Source organism: Thunnus maccoyii, chromosome 2 (genome assembly GCF_910596095.1).
Source record: "Thunnus maccoyii chromosome 2, fThuMac1.1, whole genome shotgun sequence".
In the NCBI taxonomy this organism is placed as follows: Eukaryota; Metazoa; Chordata; class Actinopteri; order Scombriformes; family Scombridae; genus Thunnus; species Thunnus maccoyii.
Window position 1 is genome coordinate 29420046 of NC_056534.1, and position 24868 is coordinate 29444913.

The 24868-nt window shown below is 41.8% G+C and overlaps 2 protein-coding genes across 6 annotated transcripts; one reads left to right on the top strand and one right to left on the bottom strand.

Annotated features, from left to right (window-relative positions):
* Positions 1-290: 290 nt before the first annotated feature.
* Positions 291-17494, bottom strand: LOC121909810 (meiosis regulator and mRNA stability factor 1). Of its 5 annotated transcripts, none has more exons than XM_042430572.1 (27): positions 17390-17494; positions 16561-16771; positions 15001-15219; positions 13992-14154; positions 13470-13684; positions 13094-13211; positions 12831-13000; positions 11979-12509; positions 10572-10726; positions 9891-10052; positions 9539-9725; positions 9176-9354; positions 8962-9042; positions 8606-8845; positions 8144-8263; positions 7862-8040; positions 7506-7726; positions 7220-7362; positions 6866-6999; positions 6238-6440; positions 5752-5979; positions 5165-5401; positions 4768-5019; positions 4139-4199; positions 3894-3998; positions 3540-3716; positions 291-3276 (listed from the first exon to the last, which is right to left on the bottom strand). In XM_042430572.1, exons 2-27 carry the CDS (start codon positions 16714-16716, stop codon positions 3137-3139), a joined length of 4776 nt encoding a protein of 1591 aa, XP_042286506.1. In that variant the 5' UTR covers positions 16717-16771; positions 17390-17494; the 3' UTR covers positions 291-3136. The 5 variants fall into 5 exon arrangements, with proteins under 5 accessions (XP_042286506.1, XP_042286487.1, XP_042286479.1 ...); XM_042430553.1 differs by having other exon boundaries at positions 11979-12110; positions 14323-15219; XM_042430545.1 differs by having other exon boundaries at positions 9539-9668; positions 14323-15219.
* Positions 17495-18476: 982 nt separating this feature from the next.
* LOC121886235 (pannexin-1-like) lies at positions 18477-24376 on the top strand. The gene is made up of 6 exons (XM_042396188.1): positions 18477-18935; positions 21143-21264; positions 21420-21619; positions 22688-23189; positions 23300-23459; positions 23558-24376. The coding sequence occupies exons 1-5, from the start codon at positions 18755-18757 to the stop codon at positions 23447-23449; spliced, it is 1155 nt and encodes a 384-aa protein (XP_042252122.1). The 5' UTR covers positions 18477-18754; the 3' UTR covers positions 23450-23459; positions 23558-24376.
* The last annotated feature ends 492 nt before the right edge of the window (positions 24377-24868 follow it).

Here is a 24868-nt window from a genome sequence, read left to right on the forward strand (position 1 = left end):
ACGATGTATGTTTGATTGTATTTAGGACTTTAGTGACTCCTGTCAAGCAATGCGTTGCTATTTGTCACTTTTACCTTCCTTCTGATAACTTAGCGTTCTGTAGTAGTAGTGAATTTATGAAGGTCCTAATGTTGACTATTGAACAAATATGCAGAAAATAAGCTGAAACTACCTGTACATATATGTTTAAATAAAGAGCATCTTTCAGGAACAGGCTGGCTGATTTTGTCTGATATGATCAATCAATCCCCCCCAAAAAAGAACAAACAAACATTGAGGCAAGGCAGAAATGATGCTTGTGAAATTTATTAACAGAAATCTTTTTTGGTCCCTTCAACAATGTTAGACTGTTACAGCAACTTCTGGTACAGTGAGGTTTTAAAACGCAGGGGGAGGACACAGTGACACAGTTGTCGGGCAGCTTAACAAAAACTGATCACAAGGCAAGACGTTTTAAAGACACTGTAGTCCTGACTAAAAGATTGATAATATTTTCCAACAGTACATAGAGTGTAGAACAAATAGTGCAAACAAAAACATTGGATAAGGAAGATAAAGTGAGGTACAGTACAAAGAAACACGGGCCAAGAAACAACCGTTTCTCCATCCAAGCCCCGGCCACTAACTAATTTCACATTATGCATTTCATGAACCTAAACTATGCAGAAGTGCATATTTCAACTGGTACAGTAGCTTCTCACTGATGTAACCAAAACAAAGAGAAAGCTAAACGGGGAAGTTAAATTTATTTATCCGAGTTAGATGTCACTGTGATACTGTAGAGGGAGAGCTGGGGATTCTTCGAATAGACAAAAAGTAATGCTGAGTAAGTTAAATTTAGACATTTTGTGACTGATCCTAAATGAACTATTCTGACCTGCTTATTTCTTGATCCAATAGGTTTCCAGAACATCAGTAAAATATTGCAGGAGAGACCTGAGCTGCAACAGCCATAATTAAAAACATTTTGATTGGTATTTTGGTGAAAGGTCAAAGTCGGCAGGTGGAATCTCTCTCAGCTTTAAAGGTTTCAGTCAAAATCAAGTCCGACACAGAAAACTCATGTAACAACACTGCTAACACTGACTAAACAGGTAAACACTGAAACTGCACAGAAACTGATGGAAATGGGCTCTTTACCCATTCTTCAAACCTTTTCTCTGAACACAAACAACAGCAACCCTTTGACTTCCGTGGTGCTAAACTTGACGGGCAGTTGACGTCATTTGATGGCAACTCAGCAGCCAGCAGTCTTGTAGACACTCTCGACTGAGGAAAACGGACAAAGCCAACACGCATCAGCAAGTAAAAACTCTTTAACATGAGACGTGAGGGGCGGGGAGGTACGATAGCGATTCCTTTGGTGCCGTGGCAAATACAAGCCATTGTAAAAGCCACGCAGATCCCAGAGAGCCGCAGAGGGTCCTCTATGTGGACGTCAGTCTACTCAGGAGGCTTCCCAAGCCCCCGTGCTGCTCCGCTAACAGCCTACCGCCTCCCGTCCCCTCTTTTCCCTAAAACCCTCACAACCGTTCACCTTGTCATTAAAAATCAAAAACTAAGGAGGGCTTACTGCTCCCCTCGAACCCATCAACTCATCAAGTGTGGCCGCTGCCGCAGATGGAGCCTACCAGCAACAAGGTTAACTCAGAAAACCTTGACAACTTTTTGCGGCAACTGCGACAGGGACGCCACCTCTAAGACCCCTAAAACATGGTGGAAATAAAAAGACTGATCTTAAAGAATGTCTTGACATCGTCTGATCCTGTCTGCTCCTCCTGGGCTTACACCATGCATAAAACTCATTTATGCACTCCATGCATATTTCACACCACCTACTCCAGTGTAAACCACACGCAGACAGAATACAGCTAAAAGCACACAAACGTACTGGCTGCTGGCTAAAGACGAACAATGAAAGTATATCTTCAGATCCTGCTGCCTAAGCACACGCCTGGCCGGAGTATTTCAGAGCCCCCCTTCCCTTTCAGGCCTTCATTAGTGGCCACAGAGAGACGAGCCAAAATCTTTGCTATAAATTAAGTCGAAATACTACAAGAATAAAAATTCCTGAGAGCAGTGCTAGTCGCAACGTCAATCAAACCTTTCAATCTGCACTTTAACTGTTCAAAGACTGTCGGCTTTCAATAAAGAAAGACTATCTGAACAGTTAACACTGGTTTTTCTCTTCTGTCCAATCATTGAATTGCCACCAAATACACCACACTTTTAGGCAAAACTCCTCCACAGACTACTAAATACTCTGCATAACACAAAAGAAACTGAAAAGCTGTCCTGTCCTTAGGCTACTTTACAATGGAGACAAAAGATGAGAATATCATCAAAGACAAGCTACCTCTTAAGAAATCTATAAAGCTTTAGTCTTAGGAGTGAAAGAATGAAACAGCAGCCAGTTTGGCTGACATGTCTGGGGCTTCCTACAAAGCAGAATATCTGATATTTGAAATGAGTTCAAAAATGAATGAATGTAGTAAATGAAATTCTCTCTTTGGGGATACAAGAAGTAAACATGAAGGTTTCTAAATATAACAGATGACAAAGCATCTCTACAAACTGAGAATGTGAGTAACTAAATTTCTTGGATTTAATGTAAATAAAAGTTACTCATCCTTAGCTTTTCTCCCAATGTTAACCAATACTCTACCGTACACAGCGACAATTAACTCATTTTTAGACTCTACACTGATTGTTGTCTGTGAGCCGGAAAGTGTTCTTTGACACAAAGTGGCTGAAGATGCACTTTCATGGAAATATAATTTAACTTCCCTCGAGATGAAATCAAACATATGTCACAGTGAATGAATTTGGCAAATTAGAGAATTGCAGAAAATCTGCAAGAAGTAAATCACAGCTTGGTGAACATCATCAGAGCAACTCACTGATTGTGAAAGAAAACAAATAGAACAAAGATGGCCGATGAGATTAAGAAGAAAGCAGAAGAAGAAAGCTAACAGCCTGTTAGGATGTTGAGGGGACAAAGGTCAGTGCTCTTCTGGGGTCATTTCTTTGTAGTGTGTTTAGTGTAGCCGGTCAACTCTTCTATTTAGAGTTACACTATGTGTGAATGCTGTGGCTTTGTGTGCGTGTGACACTGGATGTGTATGTGTTGAGAGGATCAGAGGTCTGCTGTGAACGAGAAATTGGCAGCTAGCTTGATTCTGCTGCGTGTAGCTCTTCTGCTGGGACTGTCTGTGGACAAGGGGGGCGGTGGAGGCTTGGCGACTGCGACGGCTGCCGCCTCGGGTTCATCACTCTCTGAAAACACACAAGTACAGACTGAGCTTACACCTTGTGAAAGACAGGAAAGGTGCAAACAGAAGTGTGATGTGCTCATTAAAATGTATTTTTGTTCTTTCTTGCTTTGACTGTGACATGATTTCTTAAGCAAAAAGACTCTAATCCCTTAACAGGGGTAAGGGTGCAACAAAACAATGTATTATTAACAGATATCTTCCAGTTTCAAATGCAATAAATGCCAAAGGCCTTTAAATTATGGAAGGAGGACGATAATAACTGACCTGTAGGTGGTTGTGGTGGTGGAGTTTTCTCCTCGAAGTGAATCAGGTCTGCCTGCTGGAGGAGGACAGGGTCTGGGTGCAGCTGAGGTGACGGTAGGCAGGATGGCACAGGACCACACAGCAAGTCCATCGGGGATGTCAGACACAGCAGCTCCGACTCTGCTGCTACATCGCCACCTGGTAGGTAGAAGAGAGAACATGAATTATTTTTTGTCCTTTTAGTAAAACATAAAATGAGAAGTAGTTGAGATAAATACATGTATCAGATCTCTGTGGATGGTCATTTTAACATGAACTTCCCCTTCTTTATAAAAAAAAAAAAAAAAAAAAAAAAAAAAAAAAAAAAAGTGTTACCTGGACTATGGGCTCCAGAGTCTGTGTTGCTTATCGGGCTGTCTCTTGGGCTCTCTGTGTTTTCTCCTGGCTGGGGGCTGTTAGGGACTGAGGAGCTTACCCTTGCTAAAAACACAAACACACACACGCACACACACACACACACGTCAGCCTTAGGTCATAATTTCCAGTCTGTGTGTAAATCAAAGGTGTGTCATGACTAAACAAATCAAACATCCTGTGAGAAAGATGCCCATCAGCTTTACCTTTCATATCGTTCTTCAAAACAATAATCCTCTTGTGACCATGCCCTTTGATCCAGACCACCTGATGACACGCCACAAAATAAAAATAAAAAAACAAACTACGAGATTTCATGATGCAGTATGATGTAAATAAAAGCTGTGGGGGTGTCCAGGAGCTAATCAAACAAAGGAAAAAAGATTTAAGCACTACTAATACATTAGCAGATCTCACACTTATACCCCCCACTGCAATCTCAGAACCCATCGGCTATTTGTCTGACAACAATTAAGACGATCCAGACATTTTGGCTAGTCTCTATAAACAGATATGTGCATATGAATGCAGATACATTTTTTTGAGAAAGTTAATAAAATGCTAAATTGTTGTCAGGTGACAGCTGATGGATTCTGAGATTGCATTTCAGCCAATGTGTTTTGCCTCTTGCTTTCCATACGGACTGTTTACCTGCATCTAACCAAAGCCCGCTCAAACATGATTGGTCAATACTATTCAGACTACAAGTGGACTATAAATGGAAACCAGAGGGCTTCCGGTACCAAAATCTTGTCCCATTGCCTACCTAACCTCAGTGTAATCAAAGTTCTAGAGGTACTACTGTAATAATATATTTATTGAAATAAATCTCCACCTGTGGAATGGCGCTGAGCAGCTCATCAGTGCTGGTGTATCCATAGGAACGCGGTTCGATGCTGCAGCCTGTGAATTTCTTATAAGCTCCCTGGAACTCCGTCAGGAAGATCTGGTTGTAATGGTAGGTGTGGAGCAGCGCGCGTACGTTACGTGCAAACAGGTAAAGCCTGGTCAGCCTCACCCAGTCCTCACCACGACCGCCGGCAGTGTTCTCAGATGTAGCACTTTCATCGGGTTCTTCATGGTACAACTGTGAAAGTAGAAAAATCCAACCGTCAGTTCTGCGTATGTGTGGGAGGAGACTTTAAGTATAAAATAAGAATGGAGACACAATGTGACTGTACTTCTGGAAAACGTAGAAAGCCTGCATTAAGATGATTAACTCTTCCACTCACCTCCACAAGGTAGGGCAGGCTCTTGAGCAACTCGCTGAGGGAGAGGAAGCCATATTCACAAGGGTTGAGTGGGGCTCCGTGGACAGCCAGGTAATGCTGACTCAGCTCCTCCACCTTAAGACCCCTAGTGACCTGCTCCTCTTGGGACATGAGTAGTGCAAGTAGCTGTGAGGTCAGCGAACGCAGAGACTTCCTGTTGATCAATAGCACTTCCCGACCTTCTGAGCCATCCACCACCTTGAAATGGAAAGAAAGTGGCAGCTTTTATGTTGGTAGTTAGTCAGATAGTGTAAAGCGAAGCACTGAACAGACTCTTGTGACAACAAAACAGACATGAACTCTATGTGAGGGATGCATAACCACAGTGCTAAATTAACTAAACAAGATCAATTTAGGATTACATGTAGTTTGTTTGTGGCAAACTTAACAGGTGACTTCTTACCAATTTATTTCTAAAATGGCAGTGATATTATATTTTTAGAAGTCATTTCCAATGACTTGAAGCTCTACAAATGCTATTAAGAAACAGTAAAAGGGCAATACAAACAAACTGAAAAAACATTAATCCTGGTGGAGGTGTTCTTTACCTTGACAACATGGCAGAGTTTGGCCAGCAGAGCAGGCAGGGAGCTAGCATCATAGTCCTGCAGGCGGAGACCATAACCAAAGGTCTTGCTGTACTCTGTGAGCAGCTGGTTGACAGGAAGGCTGGAGTTTTTCTGAGCTCGCAGCAGCTTGACCAGCTGAGCTGCCAGAGCCTTGATACGCTCCACTTCTGTCAGAGTCAGCACTTTCTCCTCTCCACACTCCAACACCTGACGAAAGCAGGGCAACACGGAAGATGTCAAATGTAGGTACAGGAAGACGGAACTGAAAATGCATCTATACTTTTCTTTGCACAGAGAACCAGATGTCAAAATCTTTACATAAAAATATTAAGCTGGATTTAATTACCCAGGTCTAACGAAGGCATAACAAAGGAGAGTTCAGCTATTAGTTATTCAGTTTGAATTAGTGAGTCAGTTTAAAGAGACAGAACAGAAAATTCACGTCACACACTGTGTCCTACTCACCATTAGTACTTCAGGGATTGCCTCGAAGAGCTCGATGAGCTTGGTGAAGCCATAGTAGCTGAGCTTGCACTGACGACCAAAGTGGTGGTGGTAGGTGGGGATGAACTTACTAAAGGGCATTCGGCAGTGAGGCTGGTGACGGAGTAGGTCCACCACCTCCTTGCCAAACTGCTTGGTGCGCTCCATTTCCTCCACAGTGCGCTCTGTGGGCAAATAAGAGGGAGTTCATGGAAATATAATGGATGAAACGTTAAAACTATCTGTGCAATTCTTCATGCTGTATTCAGGGGTTATCAATTTTCAACCTGTTTAATCAAATGTTATAATCACACAAATGTTTGCTTCAAACTAAGGAAATACCACCATTCCTATCAGTTACAATAACATTTTATTAATTTACTCACTACATACAACTTGACCATGAAGAAAACAGCTCGCTGCAACATCAGCAATCAGACCATCCAGTTAAATTTAACTAAAACAATTTGGAATATTTATTTGGAGTAAACAAACTAACAAAACTGTGTGTGTACACAGCTACAGCAGTTACAGAAGGTTGTTGCTCAACTAAGACATTTACAATTCACTTTCACTTCCAAATGAGTGTTTAAATAACCAGTAAACAGACCTCTCTTGGGAACAGAGATGACAGTGTCTGTGTCCTGATGTGTGATGGTGATGGTAGTATCAGGGATCTCAGTCAGCAGGTCCATTAGGTCACATACGCCATAGTCAATTACCTTCCAGTCTCTGGAGAAGCACCTAATGCACAAATTGTAAAATAGATTATTTTCAACACAACACTGATATAATCTAATCTTTGATGTCTTCAAAATATTAATACGGGTCTTTGTTGGATCACATATGTGGCTCAAGCAGCAAAGCCTCAGGCATTCAAAAAAATAAATAAATAAAAAAATCCATGCAAAACACAAAGGTGATGTGACAACATAATTTGCATCTCAATGCAATGTTGACTGACCAATGGTATGCTTGCATGAAGTCCCTGATAGCAACTTGTTTGCTGGCTTGAAATTTGAGCAGTTTAAGCAGGTCTTGAGTGAAGCGCTTCACTTGAGCACGGTGGGTCAGGGTCAGTAGGCGCTTGGTACCCATGCCCAAGATCTGTGGGTAAAGAAAACTAGAATTAAAAACACACAATATGTATGCATAACAAAAAGACAAACCAACAAAAGTTTAATAAGGATTGGTCAAGAGGTGAAAAAATATTTTACAATTTAGCACACGTGCAATCTTATTACAAGTACCTGCAGGACATGTGGCACAGCTTCCAGCAGCTCCAGCAGCTTAGTGTAGCCGTAGTCAGAGACGCGGCACTGCTTGGCAAAGTGATGGTGGTATGAAGGTATGAACTTGCTGATAGGCATGATGCAAGATGGCTGACTCTTCAACAGGTCAATAATCTCTCGGCTGAATTGAATGAGCTGCGGGTTGCCGACCGGACTCTTGCATCGCTGAATCCACGGCTCTACAGGTGTTGAGTGGTAATTATAAGCACTATGATATGGTAGGCACGGTATTGTCAGGAAATTCACAGATTTGAGATTAAAAAAGGTTAACAAATTATCTCTAAAGCAACTTTAAGATTCGTGAATTTTCCCACCTGAGTTTGGTGCTGGTGGTTTGTTGTGGATCCACTTGATGACTTTGAAGCCATTCTGAGCTGTGACTATTGTGATACTGGGGACACAGGTAATGAGGTGCTCCAGAGGAACACCACGCTCCAACGTCTCATTGCCCACCTTCAGTGGGCTGAATTTGGCTTCATAACAGTCCGGAAAACTAAAATAACAAACAAACACTTCATTATTGACTTTATCATGTGAGGAAAACATGCTCTGTTTGACCCAAAATGTTAAATATAAATTAAAGAATCGTTTGTCACCTGAGTAGTGGAAGGGTTCCCTCATGTGACTGCAGCAGACTGTGGACCTCAGAGGCTAAGGTGCTCAGAGACATCACAACAAATGGGATTTTATACGAGTCTGGGTCAAAGTCAGCCTCACTATAAAAGAAAGGGTAAGCCATATGGTCAGTCATCTGAAGTTGTACAGCCTAGAGAAAGGCTGATGGTTCAACGCTTTATAGCAGATAAGCAAATCTTGATTTATGAAAGAAAAATACTCCCAAATGCCTGAACAAGAGCAAGTGAGGTAACTGGCAGATCAATCTGAGATGCTGAGAGGAGGTGCCAAGTGGCCAACAAGACAAGCCGTCTATTAAACTGGGCTACTGCTGGAGTTTGTCAAGAAGGAGCAAGCAACTCTTTCATTGCATATTTAATTAAATAAGCATTTAATCACAGTATCATGTATACTATGTGCATTTTATGCAAGATTCTAATTACCTGAAGTCCTGCTGTGCATAGTGTTGTCTGCAGACAGGATCATGGTAGTCCAGCTCCTCAAACACCACAGGGCTACCGCTCGCTGAAGAGGAGCCCTCCTGGGATTGGGAAGATCCCAGCGGACTCTGACGGATTTGGCTGCTGGGCAGAAGGCACACAAGCCTGGAGCCTCCCTGTTCCCGAACTGCCACTACGTCTGGTAGCCTGTACAGGTCGCCTATCACAAGCTTACGGGAATATCTGTAGGGGAGAAAAATGCATATCTTATAATTTTGGAATTGTTATATTTCAAGTACAAAATATCTGAGTGAAGTTGCTCAAGTTTGAATGCCATGTGTTAAGACAAAGCTACTTACTTTTTCTCATAGATCTCAGTGAACTTGAACAGAGGAAGGCAATTGGCAGGTGCTTCCTGAAGAATGCTGATGATCTCTGAGCTGTATAATGACAAGAAAAGTTAAAGAAAATATGTATTCACATATCTGAAAATTCCACTAACTCAGTGAAAGCAATCTATGACTGTTATATCTGCCAAGCCTCCAATGAAATCTAATCTAAGTACAACTGTACCTGAGCATGGCAAGGGATTTGCTGCTGCCGCCAGTGATCAGAGACACCTGAATACGCTTGCCTCCAATCTTGTAACGGTGCAGCCCACTTACAGCACTGATGGCTTGCTGTAGAGACAACATCTGGATTGTGGCCTTCAGCTGATAGTCAGTGTGGGGGCTAAGCTCCACAGCTTTCACCTACACAAAACAAGTTATACCACATTGAAGATGGTTTGAGACAGGGGTTAATCCTATTGCAAGCAGAACGTTACATTATTATTAACTTTGTTCTTTTGGACTGCCAATCCAACAAGAGTATACAGGCTTATTTTATCTATATATCTATACATCAGTGCAGCAATACCACTGGTGTAGGCCCTACCCGTCCGTATCTGGAGAAAGTGTCATGCAGTGTCTGCTGCAGATCCTTGCGGGACATTCTGTAGTCCAGGTTGGCCACCTGGACTTCTGCCCCCTCTGAGAATGGCTCAGGAGGACCTTCAGGACGAGGGCTACGAGGAGCAGAAAGCAGGGGTGAGGAGCGGCTGGACAGGCAGGGCGACGTACTCCTTTTGTCGGAGAAGGGGGAACACAACTTTAAAATAATAACCAACATTACATAAAATGAAGGTCTGGAGAATTTATATGTTGCATTAGCAGTGTGCCACCACTGGAAAAATGAATGCTCTCAGCCAGCTTAGTCAAACATGTGTGAATAAAACCAAATATGTCACCTGGAGGACCAGGAGCCCTGGGACAGGACGAGGGGACTGAAGCTCCTGTGCAGGTTCAACTTGCTAAAGGCTGACGGTGTGCTGATCTGGAACTCCGCTGAACTCCTGTCTCCTTGTTCTAAAGGGGATTCAATTGCACTGCGAGGACTGGAGCCCTCTCTTCTACATGGAAAGATGGGAAAAAAGAGAAGGACACGTGTAAGGGCAACATCATCGAGTGTGCAGGTACTCTAATTCAATTATTTCCTTCATTGTATTGTTGCTGGCCAGTATAGTCATGCTGCTTGTTCATTTAATCCCTTTTATACATTTAGATAACTATTTAAGACTGACAATTTGATGGTGTTCACAGGAATGTTTTGTTTTAGAACGATATAATAAAATAAGTTGGTGCTCAGTTTGCTAGAACAGAACTGCCTGCAGGAGAGGAACTGCCCCCACTAGCTGATATTTTTGTTTAATATCAAACTAAAATATTATTTGTAAGATCACCAGTACCCCTATTTTTTTCCAGACTAGAAATGATAATTAGATTGATATTTAAAATTCCCAAAAATTAAACACTTGCACACCGTAAAATAAAAAAGGTAAGAAAAATAACATGTTGCCAGCTACCAGACTTTTGATTGTGTCATGAAATCAAATTGTTCTCAGTCTAATGTCCCCTCTCCCTGGGTTTACCTCCTTCTGTACATGGATTCTCCAGTGAGGCCAGGCTTGGGCAGCTGCTCCAGGGATCCTGTCTCACCATTACTGTGGGGTGAAGAGGAAGCTGGACGCCCTTTATCCAAGTACTGGAAGCCCATCTTGGGCTTGCCCTCCACACTACCCAGCTCCTGGACCAGACAGAGGCAGCAGATGTTAATAGATATTGACTGGCTGGATGCTGTTGGTGTATGTATGTGCAAAGGTGTAAAGATGGGTTAATTTGTTAGTGCAAATGAAACAAACATGAAGTGATGTTCTGAGGTTTAACTAAGGATGTGCATTTAAAATCAACTATTTGATGATAATGGATTTCTTTTGTCCATCTTAGCTCAGTGGAAGGTTCTTATTTGTGAACTTACTGAATTTGTTGACATTGAATGTACTGTGTTATACACAATGTGAGCTGCTCTGATTGAAGAGCATCATGACATAAATGCTGAGAAGCCCAAGGCCAGGTTTAAGCAGCCAACATGACTGCGACAGCTGCAAAGACAGCTTTACAACTCAGATTTGTGATAGTTACTTGTCATCGTGTTATAATAAACAAATGCTGTACTTCAGACCCATAGCACACAGCTGATTATATAGCAATTAGAGCCTGAACTTTAACTATAAATGTTTTTGATAATGAACCAGGCCTGTGATGAATCATTACTTCAGTATAATCATAGTGCTGTTTAATTTGGACCTCCATCTGTATAGAAATCTGTAAGTTACTTTTATATTTTGAAAGTTTTAATGCTTTTAATCAATTTTGGTGCTGAATGAGAATAATATTGGATAAACTTGAAATTTCTCTTTACTATAGAGAAAAGCTTAAAATGCCCATCCCTAGTTCAAGTCTACTGATACAGAAATCTATTTATGGGTAATTCTTCAGTCACCCACTAATGTCTGTTTGGTTACAATCAAGCAAGAAAAAGCCAAGCCAGAACAGTCCTTCCAGCCACCAGAGGTCAGGTTTTCACATAGTGAAGAATTGCATGGACCAAGTTCAGCGACAAACAAAAAGAGGCATGGAGCAGAAAGCACAAAACACAGAAACTGGCCACTCACATGAAGCTGTATATCAGCACTGATATACTGGACAAAACAGTTGGAAAAAAGCACAAAAGCTTTGCGCTATTAATGCATTAATATAATGAATGATGAGTCAACATGCAGGGCAATAGGAGATACCCAAAGCACGAACCACTGATACATGCTACATGCTAGCACAGGCAGACAAATGACACTTAGCAAGCAGCTACAAACTGTTAGTCAAGGCGGCAATTAGAAGGACACTGGGGGGGAAAAGCTATTGTGATTTACAAAGCAGGCCAGGCAAAGATAGAGGGCAATGGAGGTTAAGGGGAAGCAGGCACTGGCGAGTCTGCTGACCTGATGGGGCTTGGCTGGAGCACCACCGGGAGGCCCACTGCACCCCCTCTTGGGGCTGTAGGGCCTTTCAGGCACTGGGCCAGGGGTGTAGCATGGACGGGATGCTCGCCGTGGCCTCCTGGGTGACCTGGGCTTCTCCAGGGGCAGAAAAGAGAAGGAGGATATGGATAGGGGTGGGGCGAACATTGAATCCTGGGTTTGAAAGGGCTGGGGCAGAGTCTGAGGGTGAGGCGCAGGCAAGTGATGGGGCTGAGATTGAAGCTCAGGCTCAGGACTTGCATCGTCTCTGGGCCGTGGGGAGAAGGAGAGGCTGATTCGGCGGCCAAACACATCCTCATTTTCCATTCGCTTGCGGGCACGTGCAGCTGCCTCAGGGCTGCCAAAACGGAGGACTGCTGTGCCCTGAGTCATGCCCAGCACCTTGCCACCACAGTTGTCTGACAGGCGGCGGAGCCTGAGCTTCACAGCGTTCCGCAGGCTCTTGTCACAGTTGACAGGGAGGTTGTGCACATAGAGGAGGTTGAAACTGGGCTGAGGGAGGGGAGGAAGAAACAGCGCGCCTGTCTGGGTTTGTATAATTTACACTTTAAAAAGTTAATGCAGTAGTCCTCCTCCTAGTCGAAAAACAATTTGGAGGATGGCTGTGAGTGGTTTAGATTAGATTTTAGATTATAATGATCCCCAAAAGAAAATTGGGTAAATAAATAATTGTGGAGATGCTCAGACTCACATTCCAGCTGCCCTCCTGGTAAGTCCACACTAAAATGAGATACTATGTATGCCAACATTTACTTACCTTATTAAAAACAAAGTGGATCAAGAAAGTACCAATGAAACATTTATGAAGCCTACCTGTGCTTTGACAAGCATGCGTGGCAGATCAGCTGTGATCTCCTGAAAAGCCACGTGGCGGTGGGCGTGCTGCAGCAGGGCTTGAGATGTATGGTTGCCATGGACCAGGATTACCTGGAAACCGTGGCGATGACGCAGGTCGCTCAGTTCACTTGCAAAGTTCACATCGGCTGTCAACAATGGAAAGATAAAAGTGGTTATCACAGAATTATTTATGGTAGCAAGGCTTTAATTGATTACTGTGACTCTGAAGTTTAACTCACATGATACTAGAACGACAGTTGCGGGTGCAGTGTGGGTCTCAGCAAAGCGTCGTAAGCTCTGGCGAAGCTTGTCATCTGCAGCATTCTTGGCTGTGGCGTTGATATGTGCAACAGTAACCTGGTGAAGCAAAAGTACATTTACATGTTGTCAGACTTCCCTATTCCTCACTTTGTTAAGGTTTCCTTTTGCTCTACGTATAATATGGAAGTGTACTGTATGAAATAAATAAACATACATACATACATACTATACTGCAAATAACTACTTTCCATCCCACTCTAAATGAACAAGACCTTCAAGTTTTGTGTTTCTTATCTTAAATGAATACATGCTCACAAACTGACTATTTAACTAACAAATTGTCATTGGTGGTACCTGGCAGTTGTTGAGCTCTTGGATAACAGCTTTACTCTCCTTGCTGATATCACAGACGCAAATGAACTCTGCCTCACGGTGGCCCTGGAAAAAGCGGCTGCGAATACGCTGGACCACAGCTCCAGCAGAGCGTCCACTAGGCACGCTGCAGTTCTCAATGTCCCAGAAGACGCCCACTGGAGGGATGTTCTCTGGACCACCGCTCTCTGGAGAACCTGACACAGTTCCCCAACAATTAAATTAAGTAAATATAGTTTTTTTTTAAATGAATTAAACAATTGTTCTGAACATAATCAGTTTTCAAACATTTAAACAGATTTGAATTAATTCAGTTATTTCATTGTGGTTGGAGTGTATGGTATAATTTACTAACTGAATGCTGTAATGCCTTGTCCTTGAGATCCTGGACGGATTTGGATGGAATAACATTTCATAGCTACTTCAGTCGAATAAAGGAAAACAATAATCTGACATAAAGTATCCACATTCAGTATTCATACATGAATTCAAAAGTCCACTAACCATACTTCTGTCCAGTCTTGCCAAGGCTGTTCTTTGGCATGAGCACCAAACTATCAGACGAGGTCCCGCAGCCATTACAAATGGGGATGGGGATAGGAGCAGTTTGGGGAATAGGAACATTGGGCCACACGTTGACTGACTCTGACACCAGACCATTCATGGGCTGCAAACAGGCACAAATGCATAAAACTGTCAGAGAAAATAGAGATAAAACTGACAACAGTAATACAAAAACAGCGATTCTGGTCATACAGAATATAATTACCTAAAGTGATGTTCATGGCACATAAATACAAAGAAAGCCACAGTGAATGAGCAGAACTCTACCAACCTTCAACACGCACTCCTGACAGTAGTGTGCCCCCTTCACACAAACCGTGCGTTCTACATTTAGGTGCATAGGATTAGAGCAGAAGTGTGCTGAGGTGGTTGTGGTGGTGATGGTGGTAGTGGTGGGGTCACCGAGTGCTGTGCTTCTCTGGGATCTTCTGGCTGAGGGACTGCAGTCCACACCACAGGTGTAGTAGCCAGAAGAGGCCAGGCAGGAGCCATGCAAGGAAGCAGGGAGAGAGGAAATCGAGGGGAGAGAGGAAGCCAAAGGAGCTAAGGAGGGAGACAGGCTGGGTTGACTGCATGGAAGAGATACAGCTGGGTAGGTGTGGAGAAGCCCTGAGCAGCAGGGGAGGTAGGGGTGTGATGAAACAGGCTGGGAGGTAGCGACAGAGGAGGGCAGCTGAGGTTTGCAACCAAGACCAAGCAAAGGATCAAGAGCTTCACCTCCACTGCCACAGCTCAAGATATGTTTGTACTGATGAACCGATGAGGCTACAGAGCAAGCCCCAGACCTGCTAATACTGTTGCTGCTGCTGATGGGTGCTTCCACAGAGCCTGGGGCCATGTAGAGTGAGACAACACCAGCAATATTGCTATTGCTACCAACAACGCCTCCATCGCCTAATAACTCATAGCCTTCTGTGCTGCAAAGGTCACAGTGAGTGCAAACGCTTACTTTGGGGCTAGCCCCCTTTTGTTGCTGCTGTTGTGGTGGCTGTTGTTGGTGGGAGTCTTGTGGAAGCTGAGGAGGAAGCAAGCAGGGAGGAGGCAAAGGGAGAGGGGCCAGAGAGAAGGGCTGGGATGATCGGGAGGAGGAAGTATGGTGCGGAGGAGGAGGAGGAGGAGGGACATCTTTCAATTCCAGCACGGCCTTTCTGCTTTCCATGTAATTGTTCTGGAACACAGAAGACCAGCAGATTATTTTACAATAAGTAAAAAAGTGGTGGATTATAGTTTATCATTATGAAAATGTTTTTGTGTATTATGTTCTTTCACCCCCTGTGTGTGTGTGCCTGTGGATCTCTGTCTCACTCTTTCTGGTAAACCTGCAGTGGTAGCTCTGTGTATAACAGGCTGCAGGTGAGCCTCTCTGATTGGCTGTGTAGATTGTTCCAGGAAGCTGACAGGTTACAGCCTAGAAGGTTGAGTTTTAAATGCTGGCTTCCTCCAGCGCCTGAAGGCTCTCCCTTTCTTTCAACATGTTCTGAACTGCACCTTTGTAAAATATTTAAATAATATCTTGCAAGTATGTATAGCAGCTCTGATGGGTAGCATTTTTTGTTTCTCTTCATCTGTGTTTTCTAAGTTAGGAGTTTTAGATAAGAAATTTGTATTTTTGTTTTAAGCAGGGAAATTTAGGATGATTATTTCTGTTCATTTTTTGTTGTTTTGCCATTAGCCCACCCAATAGTGAAAATGTCCCTAATCCATTGTGTGGAATAAATACTTTTGAGCGCTCTAATCCTTGCTGCTGGTGGTTCTTGGGAACACAGAAGAAGGGAGACTCACTTTCATGTTACGCCAGGCCAGGTCATAAAACTTGCTAAATCTTTACACTAATGTCATTTAACGTTACATCAAAATGATCTGAATGGGATGCAGCAACTGAATTTTAACAGCACCCTAAAGACAGTCCAGCTTGGGAGCAGGACAAATCAAAATACAACATGTACCAACAGCAACATAAACAATAGTATTAAAAATGTATTATTTCACATGGTTTGTCATGGCTTAATCCAAATAGGAAAAGTACTGCACTATCTCTGCCAGCACTTAAAAGCTGTGAATAGCTGAATATAAAGTTTATGTTTTTTGTTTTTTTTTAAAGAGTTGCCGTTAATTTTAAAATAATTTTGTAGCTCTGATGTAAAATATAAGTTGCTGAGATTCAGAGTTGACTTTTTCACTTCTTTCCTGTTACTTTTAGCTACAGCCGCAATGTTTTCTGATTCCCTTAACAAAATATATTTTCAGTGCTTTGTCACTAGCTGAATTACTTTACTGAATGTTGCAAGAGAGTTTCAATTCATGTTGAAATATTTTAAAGATGGTACATATGAGATAGCAAAATCTGTAGGCTTGTTGCCCAAAACAAGATCTCTGGTGGGCCAGAACCATTGTCCTTTTCATTAAGACTTCGGAACAGAAACCGATTCAACTTCCTCCACTCTCCTGTACATGTCTGTGTACTGCTCATGTGTACAGATATTTGGACTGCAAACAGGTAGATACCTACTTCTTTAAATGTGTGAGGAGGGGCGGCTGTCTCATTGGTGGAGAAGCAGTCTTTGAGTTTCCATAGTAGGGTCGAGGCCTCTGTTTTGGGGTGACTGAGCCAGGGGAAAGGTCTAGAGCTGCATATGGATCTCTCCTTTCCCAGTCCTTCCATCATACAACCCGAAGAGGTATTTCACCATACTTTCATCTCTCTTCTCTCTCATGCTTTCCTATCAGAGGAAACGAAAGTTAAAAGTTTACACCAGCTATGTTTGCGCTTACATCACCTATCAATGACCTCGTATTTCAAGTATTTCATATCACATCAACGTAAGACACAGAAGCCTTAGGGTAAAGTCTTCACTGACTCATCTATCATAGCACAGATGTTTGACTCCACACAGCTTCATAACGACTGTTGAAAATCAATAAAAGGGGGCATGTCTATATAGATAACAAGCTTGACAAGTTTGGACTGCTTTTCTGAAGCTGCCTAACGCAACAGTTATAATTTACCGAAGCGAACCATGTAACTCAACCGACGTCAACTTAGCTACCAGCTAACAAGCGTTAATGCCGTTACTCTGAGTTTATTATCTATTGTTTATGGCGGAACTGGCTCGTTAACTAGCCAGGCTGCTACCTGAACTCAGCTAATTTAACGTTATCGGTTTACCAGGAGCTAACTTAAGTTAGCGTTACATTCAAGCTAACAACAGGCACCGTCAGTTAGCTTGTTTAGCATACACATAGCTTCTTACACATGCTGCCCTTCATTGTCTTTAAGGTTAAATCAATATTATTTGGTAATGGTGAGCAATTTCTGAAACAGTTTGCTATTTAGCTACCTGAGAAGTCTCGTCTCTCACATCTTCCTCAAACGTCTGTTCCCTTCTAACCGTCTCCCTGGAAACCCGCACCTTTTTGTAACCTACATCTGCCAGAAAGCACTCAGAGCTGTCGCAAATGACTACAGACGTTGTTCCCATAGTTGTTGCTGCAGGATGATAAACAATAGACTGTCGCGTAGGATTGGCTGATATTTACGATATTTAAAACGTAGTCATAGACGTAATATACTGACTAAACAATAACTTACTTATTTTTTAGGTTTTTAATGATTGACTTTAAGGATTGTGGATCTCTGTGTATATAATACAAAATGTGCAATACATTTCACTCACTACTGTATCTGAAAAGGCTGTATATACTGTACATAACCACCTACCATATGTATATAAAGTAACGTATTTTTTATCACCATGTAATGTTTATCTCAGCACTCTTCACTTGCACTCTTCACTTCTTTGCACTATTTGTATCCAGTTTACAGTTCACAGAAACGGTTACACCTGTTTATAGTCATTCCTTGTGTTATATTTCTGATTCTGAAAATTGTTGTCTTGTTATTTTGTGTAACTACATTGATAGCCACTAAACCAGAGTCAAATTCCTTGTATGTGTAAACATACTTGGTCAATAAAGATGATTCTGATTGTGATATACACTGACCACATTTGGTACATTCAACTTTCATTTTATAGTTGGCAAGAAAATTTCCAAGCGAAAGAAAATTCTCTCACTTGCCATATCATTATTAAGCTCATTCATGTATTTCCTTATAAATGATTGATTTGCTGCTTTGCTGTCAGGTTTTCCCTAATGCTATGCAAATGGACACGTCTGTATTTTCAAGCAGGTTTTATTCTGTTCCATCATACATATATGGTATTTTACATAGTGGTATTGCTACTTTTATTTATTATGGTAATTAAGACATCCTACTTACATCATCTTTTTTTCTCTCCAACAATTACTAAAATGAATGAGGAAAAAAACATAAAACATGTAAACGTAGACCAGTACACCTACCTAAATGGTGACAGTTCACTTTAAATAAAATATTATTGACTACAATAGTGGACAGAGGTGTAGCAGCGCCTCCTACCGGCTGGCAGGCGGCAACACCGGCTCCCCCCTGTTGCCTGCGGTGAGTGGTACAGTAACGGGACAGACAGCAGGTTCAACCATCAGTCCCAGCTGAGAATGGAGATGGGTGAACAATAACAGCTCCGTGTTTTACACATTATTCACATTTCTCCTCTGCAGGCCAGGAGGTCTCTCATTCATTTAAAACTCACTCGCCTCAATTGAAAAGAGACTGAGACTCTTCTATCAATTTAGACAACACCGGCTTTTTGTTCCCGTCCGTCATGGCGATTGCCCACGTAGCCACCGAATACGTTTTTTCCGACTTTTTGTTGAAGGACCCCACGGAGGGGAAGTACAAAGGCGTGCGTCTGGAGCTGGCGGTGGACAAAATAGTCACGTTTCTGGCGGTGGGGTTGCCTCTGTTTCTCATCTCACTCGCGTTTGCCCAAGAGGTGTCTGTTGGTGAGTTGGTGAGAATTTGTAAGCATCCTCTGAAGTGTAGCCTTCATCATCTGAGTCTATGAAATCTTCTTCTCTTGTCATTTTGTCATTTTGACGCTCTCCTTCCCTCTGCTACACCATAACAATCGTTGTTTCTATTAAAAGAGCACATTATAGCTGTACAGCCGTGGATTAAGATATTTGATATGCTTATAGTCATGCATGAAGTGGATTTACATTCAGTAAATGGCCAGAAATAAAGAGGTGTGAATACCGAAGGTGTGGTTTATGTTTCCACCCTTCTCCTTATCTCACGCCCAGACAGAGAGATACATGCACACAGAGGACAAAATTATCATCAGTCAAATGCTGGTAAAATATGCAAGTCGCTGGTAGATTTGCTTCACTCACCAGCCAAAAACAAACAATGATAATCTATTGAGTGGCTGGTAAAATCTGGACATTCACTAGTCAGTTGTGTTAATTTTTCCACCCTGCTTGCACTGCTGCTGCTGGCAGCTATTCTGACACACTCTTCTACATGTACAGTCATCCTTAATAGATAAGCTGGGGCCATATGGACATTACTGTCAAGCTCACGTAGATAAACAGAGGGTGATCTGCAAAGTGTGCAACATCTTGCAACATTCTGTTGTTGTTCTCATCTTAAAAGCCCATTACTGTCAGTCCTGCCATATACTCACAGACAGGACAGTTCACTGCAGAGCCTTGAGAGAACTTTTATTGTGCTGCTAGGACAGAGTGGAAATGACCAGGGACAACTATGTTGATCATAAAATACTAATAAAGTGATTCCGTCCCTGTTATAGCCAAAATCCATGTTGTTTTTCTCTAAATCTAAAGGAATGTGTGTGGCAACATAGATGTGGGCAGGCCTTTTTCACAACAGACATTTTGACTTGTCTCAGTATGAGAAGCACAGGCGTTACTAATAACATTAACGATGGCTCTGCTCTCTTCAAGTGTCCCTGTAAGCCATGACAGTGTGATAGTGGTAGGATTCAGTCTGTTGTAATACCAAATGCCTTTTTTCTGAATGTACATTCACTGTGTGCAATACCATATATAGAATATATGTAATATATCAATGACGATTGACTGAATACTAGAAACACCTCTGAGTTTAACACAATACAGTTGGCATTTTTCAAAGCACACATTTTAACTGGTCACAGTTGTTACTAATAACTTTATTGATGGCTCTGCTCTATCTATTTGTCCCATTAAACCATCACAGCGTGACAGTGAGCCAGCTTTAACAACAGCAGAACTTTGAAACCAATCATTCATTTTTAGTTTTTACTTATGTGCATTTCTTATTGTCACATGTGAAAATGTCTTCCGTGAAAAAGGCCTTTTCTACAAAATGGGACGCTGCTAATTAAGTTTCGTAAATCAGACAGGATATCAGAATTCAGATTTCAGTGCAGATCCAATCATATCCATCTCATAGAAAACAATGCAAGTTAACCAAACCATGGTCTGAGTGTTGACGGCTAGTTGTTCTTACTGTCTTTTAAGGCAGCATTAAAACAACCCAATACTTTTTTAAAATGATGATCTGTAATCGTATTACGACTCGTAATGGGTTGTACTCTGTAAAACACAGCAGTTTTCATTTTCATTTTTTTAAAATGGTACCTTACATAATAAAAGTGATTATAGCTGTAATCAAATAATTGAGCATTTCATGTTGGATATTTTAATAAGGGGCAGTTTACAGAATTACCATTACGTGAAAGCCCCATTGCCACATGCACCAACCACAAAGAAAAGTTTACTTCTTTTATGTAAATAGCACTACAATATCAGATACTATAATTGATCAAAACTTCTACTAAAACGAATACTTGCTGGACTACATGTCATATATGAAAAAAACAGAAAATGAGAATTCTGCTGTGAGGATTGTCTCAGTTTGTTTGTTTAAAACACCAGTTTGTAATTTTAATATGACGGCCCCTATGCTGCCAAAAGCTTAGCTACTGTCTGTTAACTAACTGGGTCATCTATGTGAATTGTACATGCCTGACTGAACTTCCTATTGTACCCCCACCATAAAAGGGGATGCCATAATTACTGACACAAAGTATACTGAAAGCATAATTAAGAAAAGAATGAAGAAGATGGAGGGCTGACAATTGTTGTAGTTTTATTTTTTCTCTCTGCTGAATCTTCAAAAATGCCTCTTCATTTTCCTCATCCAGGTACCCAGATCAGCTGCTTTGCTCCCACTAACTTCTCCTGGAGACAGGCAGCGTACGCGGACTCCTTTTGTTGGGCAGCAGTACAGCAACAAACTGACAGTTCACCACTATGGCTTCACAAGGTACAGGCATCTTTATTTTCCCTAGATTTTCTGTGTCCTATGAATAAGAGATTTCTTGCATGATATGGTACTACATAGTACTAAGGTTTAATATTATTATTATTATATTATATTAATGTGGTTTTCTGTTTTCCTGCTCTCTGTGATTCCTTCAGTTCTTTCCATACATCCTGCTCTTGCTCGCCATCCTCATGTACATCCCTGCCCTGTTCTGGCGTTTCACTGCCGCTCCACATCTCTCCTCTGACCTCAACTTCATCATGGAGGAGCTTGACCGCTTTTACAATCGTGCCATCAGACTGGCAAAGAATCTGGCAGCCTTAGATAGCAAGGATGCACCTGAGGACACCCAGAGGTAAACACTGTGTAATTACCTGCCACCAATTCTACTCATTCTTAGACAAGAAAAAACTTGCTTTAATTTAAAGCCACTTTTACACAGCCTGTTCAAGGCGGGAATACTGCGCCTTTAATCTGCCTCGCTGTTCTGTATAAAAGATACAGACATGGAACGGGGGAGGCAGAGTTGCACCATCAATAAGCCAGCTACGGAGCTAGTCACAGAGCCGGATCGACTGTGTGTAAAAGGGACAGCCGGCATGGCGGGACAGGGAGCTGATGCTGTTGTGTTGCACGTCACGCCTCTGAATCTGGAACGCTGGCATGCTATGTAAAGCACACATGGAGGCAGCCTTATGCTAGCTTTATGTGGTTCAGTGTTAAAAAGCAAAGGGGGATCCTCTTTACAACTATAATGTGGTTTCTCTGTATAAAAGAGGCTTAAATTTATAGTTTAAAGCCACCATCTAGGACTCTAACTCTTATGTCTTTGATGCCCCCTAGGGGATATCAGAAAGAAAACTGTGGCAGACAGCAATAGACACTGCCACCCTTTTTTGTCTCCTCCCAACTTTCACAAGGATTGTCTAATTTTTCTACAAAACTTAATGCCATCAGAATCAATTGAAAGATACTATAATTTAGTAAAAATTCTACACAAGAGGTCCTTTAACTTGCATTATTTTTAGAAAAGTCTCATAGGAATTTCATGAAATGTGCATATCTGTTTTGTTTGTAGTCACAAATGATATCAGACTGGTTGTGAAGAGTCTTGGATGGGACGTTTTCAAGTGTTTGCCATGTGAGACGTAGCTAAAGGCTGATTTTAATAGAATGAAACAGGCTTAAATTAAGCTTAGGGGAATGTTTTGGTCATGAGGAAGTAAGAAAACTTTAAAAATGTTGTAAAACTAAGGATGTCTAGTAACGCCTGCTCATTTCTAGCTAATTTCTTTTCTTCAGATAGTCCTGTTATTGTGATGTACTTCTTTTATTTTTACATAGGACATATGGTATTTGCATTTCAAAAAACTGAGCTCATTTCACTTCCTGCTGAGTGTCCATCTGGCTTTTTCTGTCACAGTGCTCTGGACCTGACCGAGAGCTGCTTCAAATACCCATTAGTGGAGCAGTATCTGAAGACCAAGCGCTTCTCTCACTCTCTCGTGGTAAAGTACCTGGTATGCCGCGGCCTGACTCTGCTCATTCTCCTGCTGGCCTGCCTCTACCTGGGCTACTACATCCGACTGGCCTCGCTCACCGATGAGTTTCCCTGCGACATGCGCACAGGAGTGCTAAAGAACGACAGCATGGTGCCGTCTGCTGTCCAGTGTAAGCTTGTGGCCGTGGGTGTCTTCAGGCTGCTCAGCTACATCAACCTGGGGGTGTATATGCTTCTCACTCCGTTGGTGGTGTACACTGCTCTTGGACCGGCACGCCAAAGCTCCAGCTTCCTCCGGCCGTATGAGATGCTGCCGGGCTTTGGTGCTTTGGGTGTGGTCACGCCCTTCTACAATGACCTCAGTATCTATCTGCTGTTCCTGCAGGAGAACCTGAGCGAACTCAAATCATTTAAATGCCTTCAGGTGGGTCCCAACACAGATGCTGTAGCTCCAATGTGGTTGTAAAAATGTGTTAATTACAAAGAGATGTTTAATTTATGCTCAGAAAAAGAAGTAACATGACTTATTAATAGGTGCTGGAGTTGTTGCAAGAGGCTGGTGATGAGGGGTTCGACACCATGTGCCTGCTGCGAACTCTGGGACAGGTGAAGACAGATGTCTTGGACAGCAAGAGGACGTGCTCACGCAAGAAAGCCAAAGAAACTAATAAGGCTGAAGTATAACTCCTCTCAGGTAAGGGACAATATTTTATTATGGAGGTTGTTTAATTTCAGTGACGTGAATTGATTACATGGTAGATTTAACCATGAACTTGTTTTGTTTTCTCCTAGATCTCTCTGTCTTTTTACTGTACGGTTGTCCTGATGAGGATAAAACCTGCTGAGATGGAACAGAAGGAAGCAAAACCTGTGCACTTACTTTTGTCTGAACTGGTGTTGGTGGAGCGTAGTCTATATCAAAAATAGAGGAGGTCTATACTCATTCACACAGTCTGTAGTTCGGCCAATAGACGTTTCATCTCTCAGATGTCATTTTTTAAACAAGTGAATGCTTTATAACTTCAAGTACAAGTTCCTCAGGTCTGAGGCGACCTGCTGCTCACTGCAGACCTTGTATTTTATTTCTGAAAGGAAATTTCTATGTTTCTATTTTTTCTATAGTACATGCTACTTTTCTCAGGATCTGAAATGCCTTCCAATCTTTATTTGTAATGTAAGCCATGTTCCTGGTGCTGAAAGCTGCATATTAATTTTCCAGGTGCGACAGCCTATTTCCTGCCCTTAACTTTCTGAAGAATGAGATTAGATGTATTTAGTTGAGTGTAGAAAGGTGTTGTGATTGACGAAAGTTTGTCCATTCAAAGTAAGCATAATATAAATATGACTTGTTAGGTATTATAAGAACCGCTGGAGCAGCTCAGTCTGGACTGTGGAAGTTGAACTGTAAAGCATGTGATTCTTTATGTACTATGTGCATGTTGAAAGTAACACAAGACCTAAATTGTCCAAACCAATGGACTGATGGCGGCTCTGTATTTTACATGAAATATGAATGAATATTGTTTGGGGGAAATAAAATACTTCAATCAATTACTGTCAGGAGTAAGGCATCTTAGGCCGTCATGGGTCCTTATACAATTAAAGAATGTTATTCTCTATTATTGCATTGTGGGGTCCTTCATTACCAACCTTTGAATTTGAATAGAAATATGATAATACTTCACATCCTCATGATCAGTATCACATAATAACCATATAGTGAATATTTTTCTCCATAAACCTTGCATGGGGGTGAGGACTGAAAAAAATCAAAGGCAAAAGAAAAAAAGAAACTGAAGTGATTTATAAGGAAATTACCAACCTAATATCAACAATCGAAATCATTAAATGAAACCTAATACACGTTTAATTTAGGAATACTTATGTGACCTGAGAAATAAAAACACTGGTACAATAATGCAATACAAGGAATAGCGCTGCAATAACTACAACCTGTAATTACAGCCCTGGGGCTTTACTTTGTGGTGGGATTAGATTGGATTGGTGTTTCCAATATGAGCTTTGTGGAGTATGAAACACCACTACAAAATTAGACTTAATTTAATCAGCACCTGTCTGTCAGTGTCAGAAACAAAGCTTTAG

Excerpts from the sequence above, each read along its gene's own strand:
- LOC121909810 (XM_042430537.1), bottom strand. The coding sequence starts at position 16,716 with ATGATGGAAGGACTGGGAAAGGAGAGATCCATATGCAGCTCTAGACCT. Across the intron at positions 12,510-12,830 it reads GCATGCTTGTCAAAGCACAG|CCCAGTTTCAACCTCCTCTA; the intron begins GTAGGCTTCATA and ends CCCCTCCCTCAG. Across the intron at positions 9,726-9,890 it reads CAGGGCTCCTGGTCCTCCAG|GAGTACGTCGCCCTGCCTGT; the intron begins GTGACATATTTG and ends CTCCGACAAAAG.
- LOC121886235 (XM_042396188.1), top strand. The coding sequence starts at position 18,755 with ATGGCGATTGCCCACGTAGCCACCGAATACGTTTTTTCCGACTTTTTG. Across the intron at positions 21,620-22,687 it reads GCACCTGAGGACACCCAGAG|TGCTCTGGACCTGACCGAGA; the intron begins GTAAACACTGTG and ends TTTCTGTCACAG. Across the intron at positions 23,190-23,299 it reads AATCATTTAAATGCCTTCAG|GTGCTGGAGTTGTTGCAAGA; the intron begins GTGGGTCCCAAC and ends ACTTATTAATAG.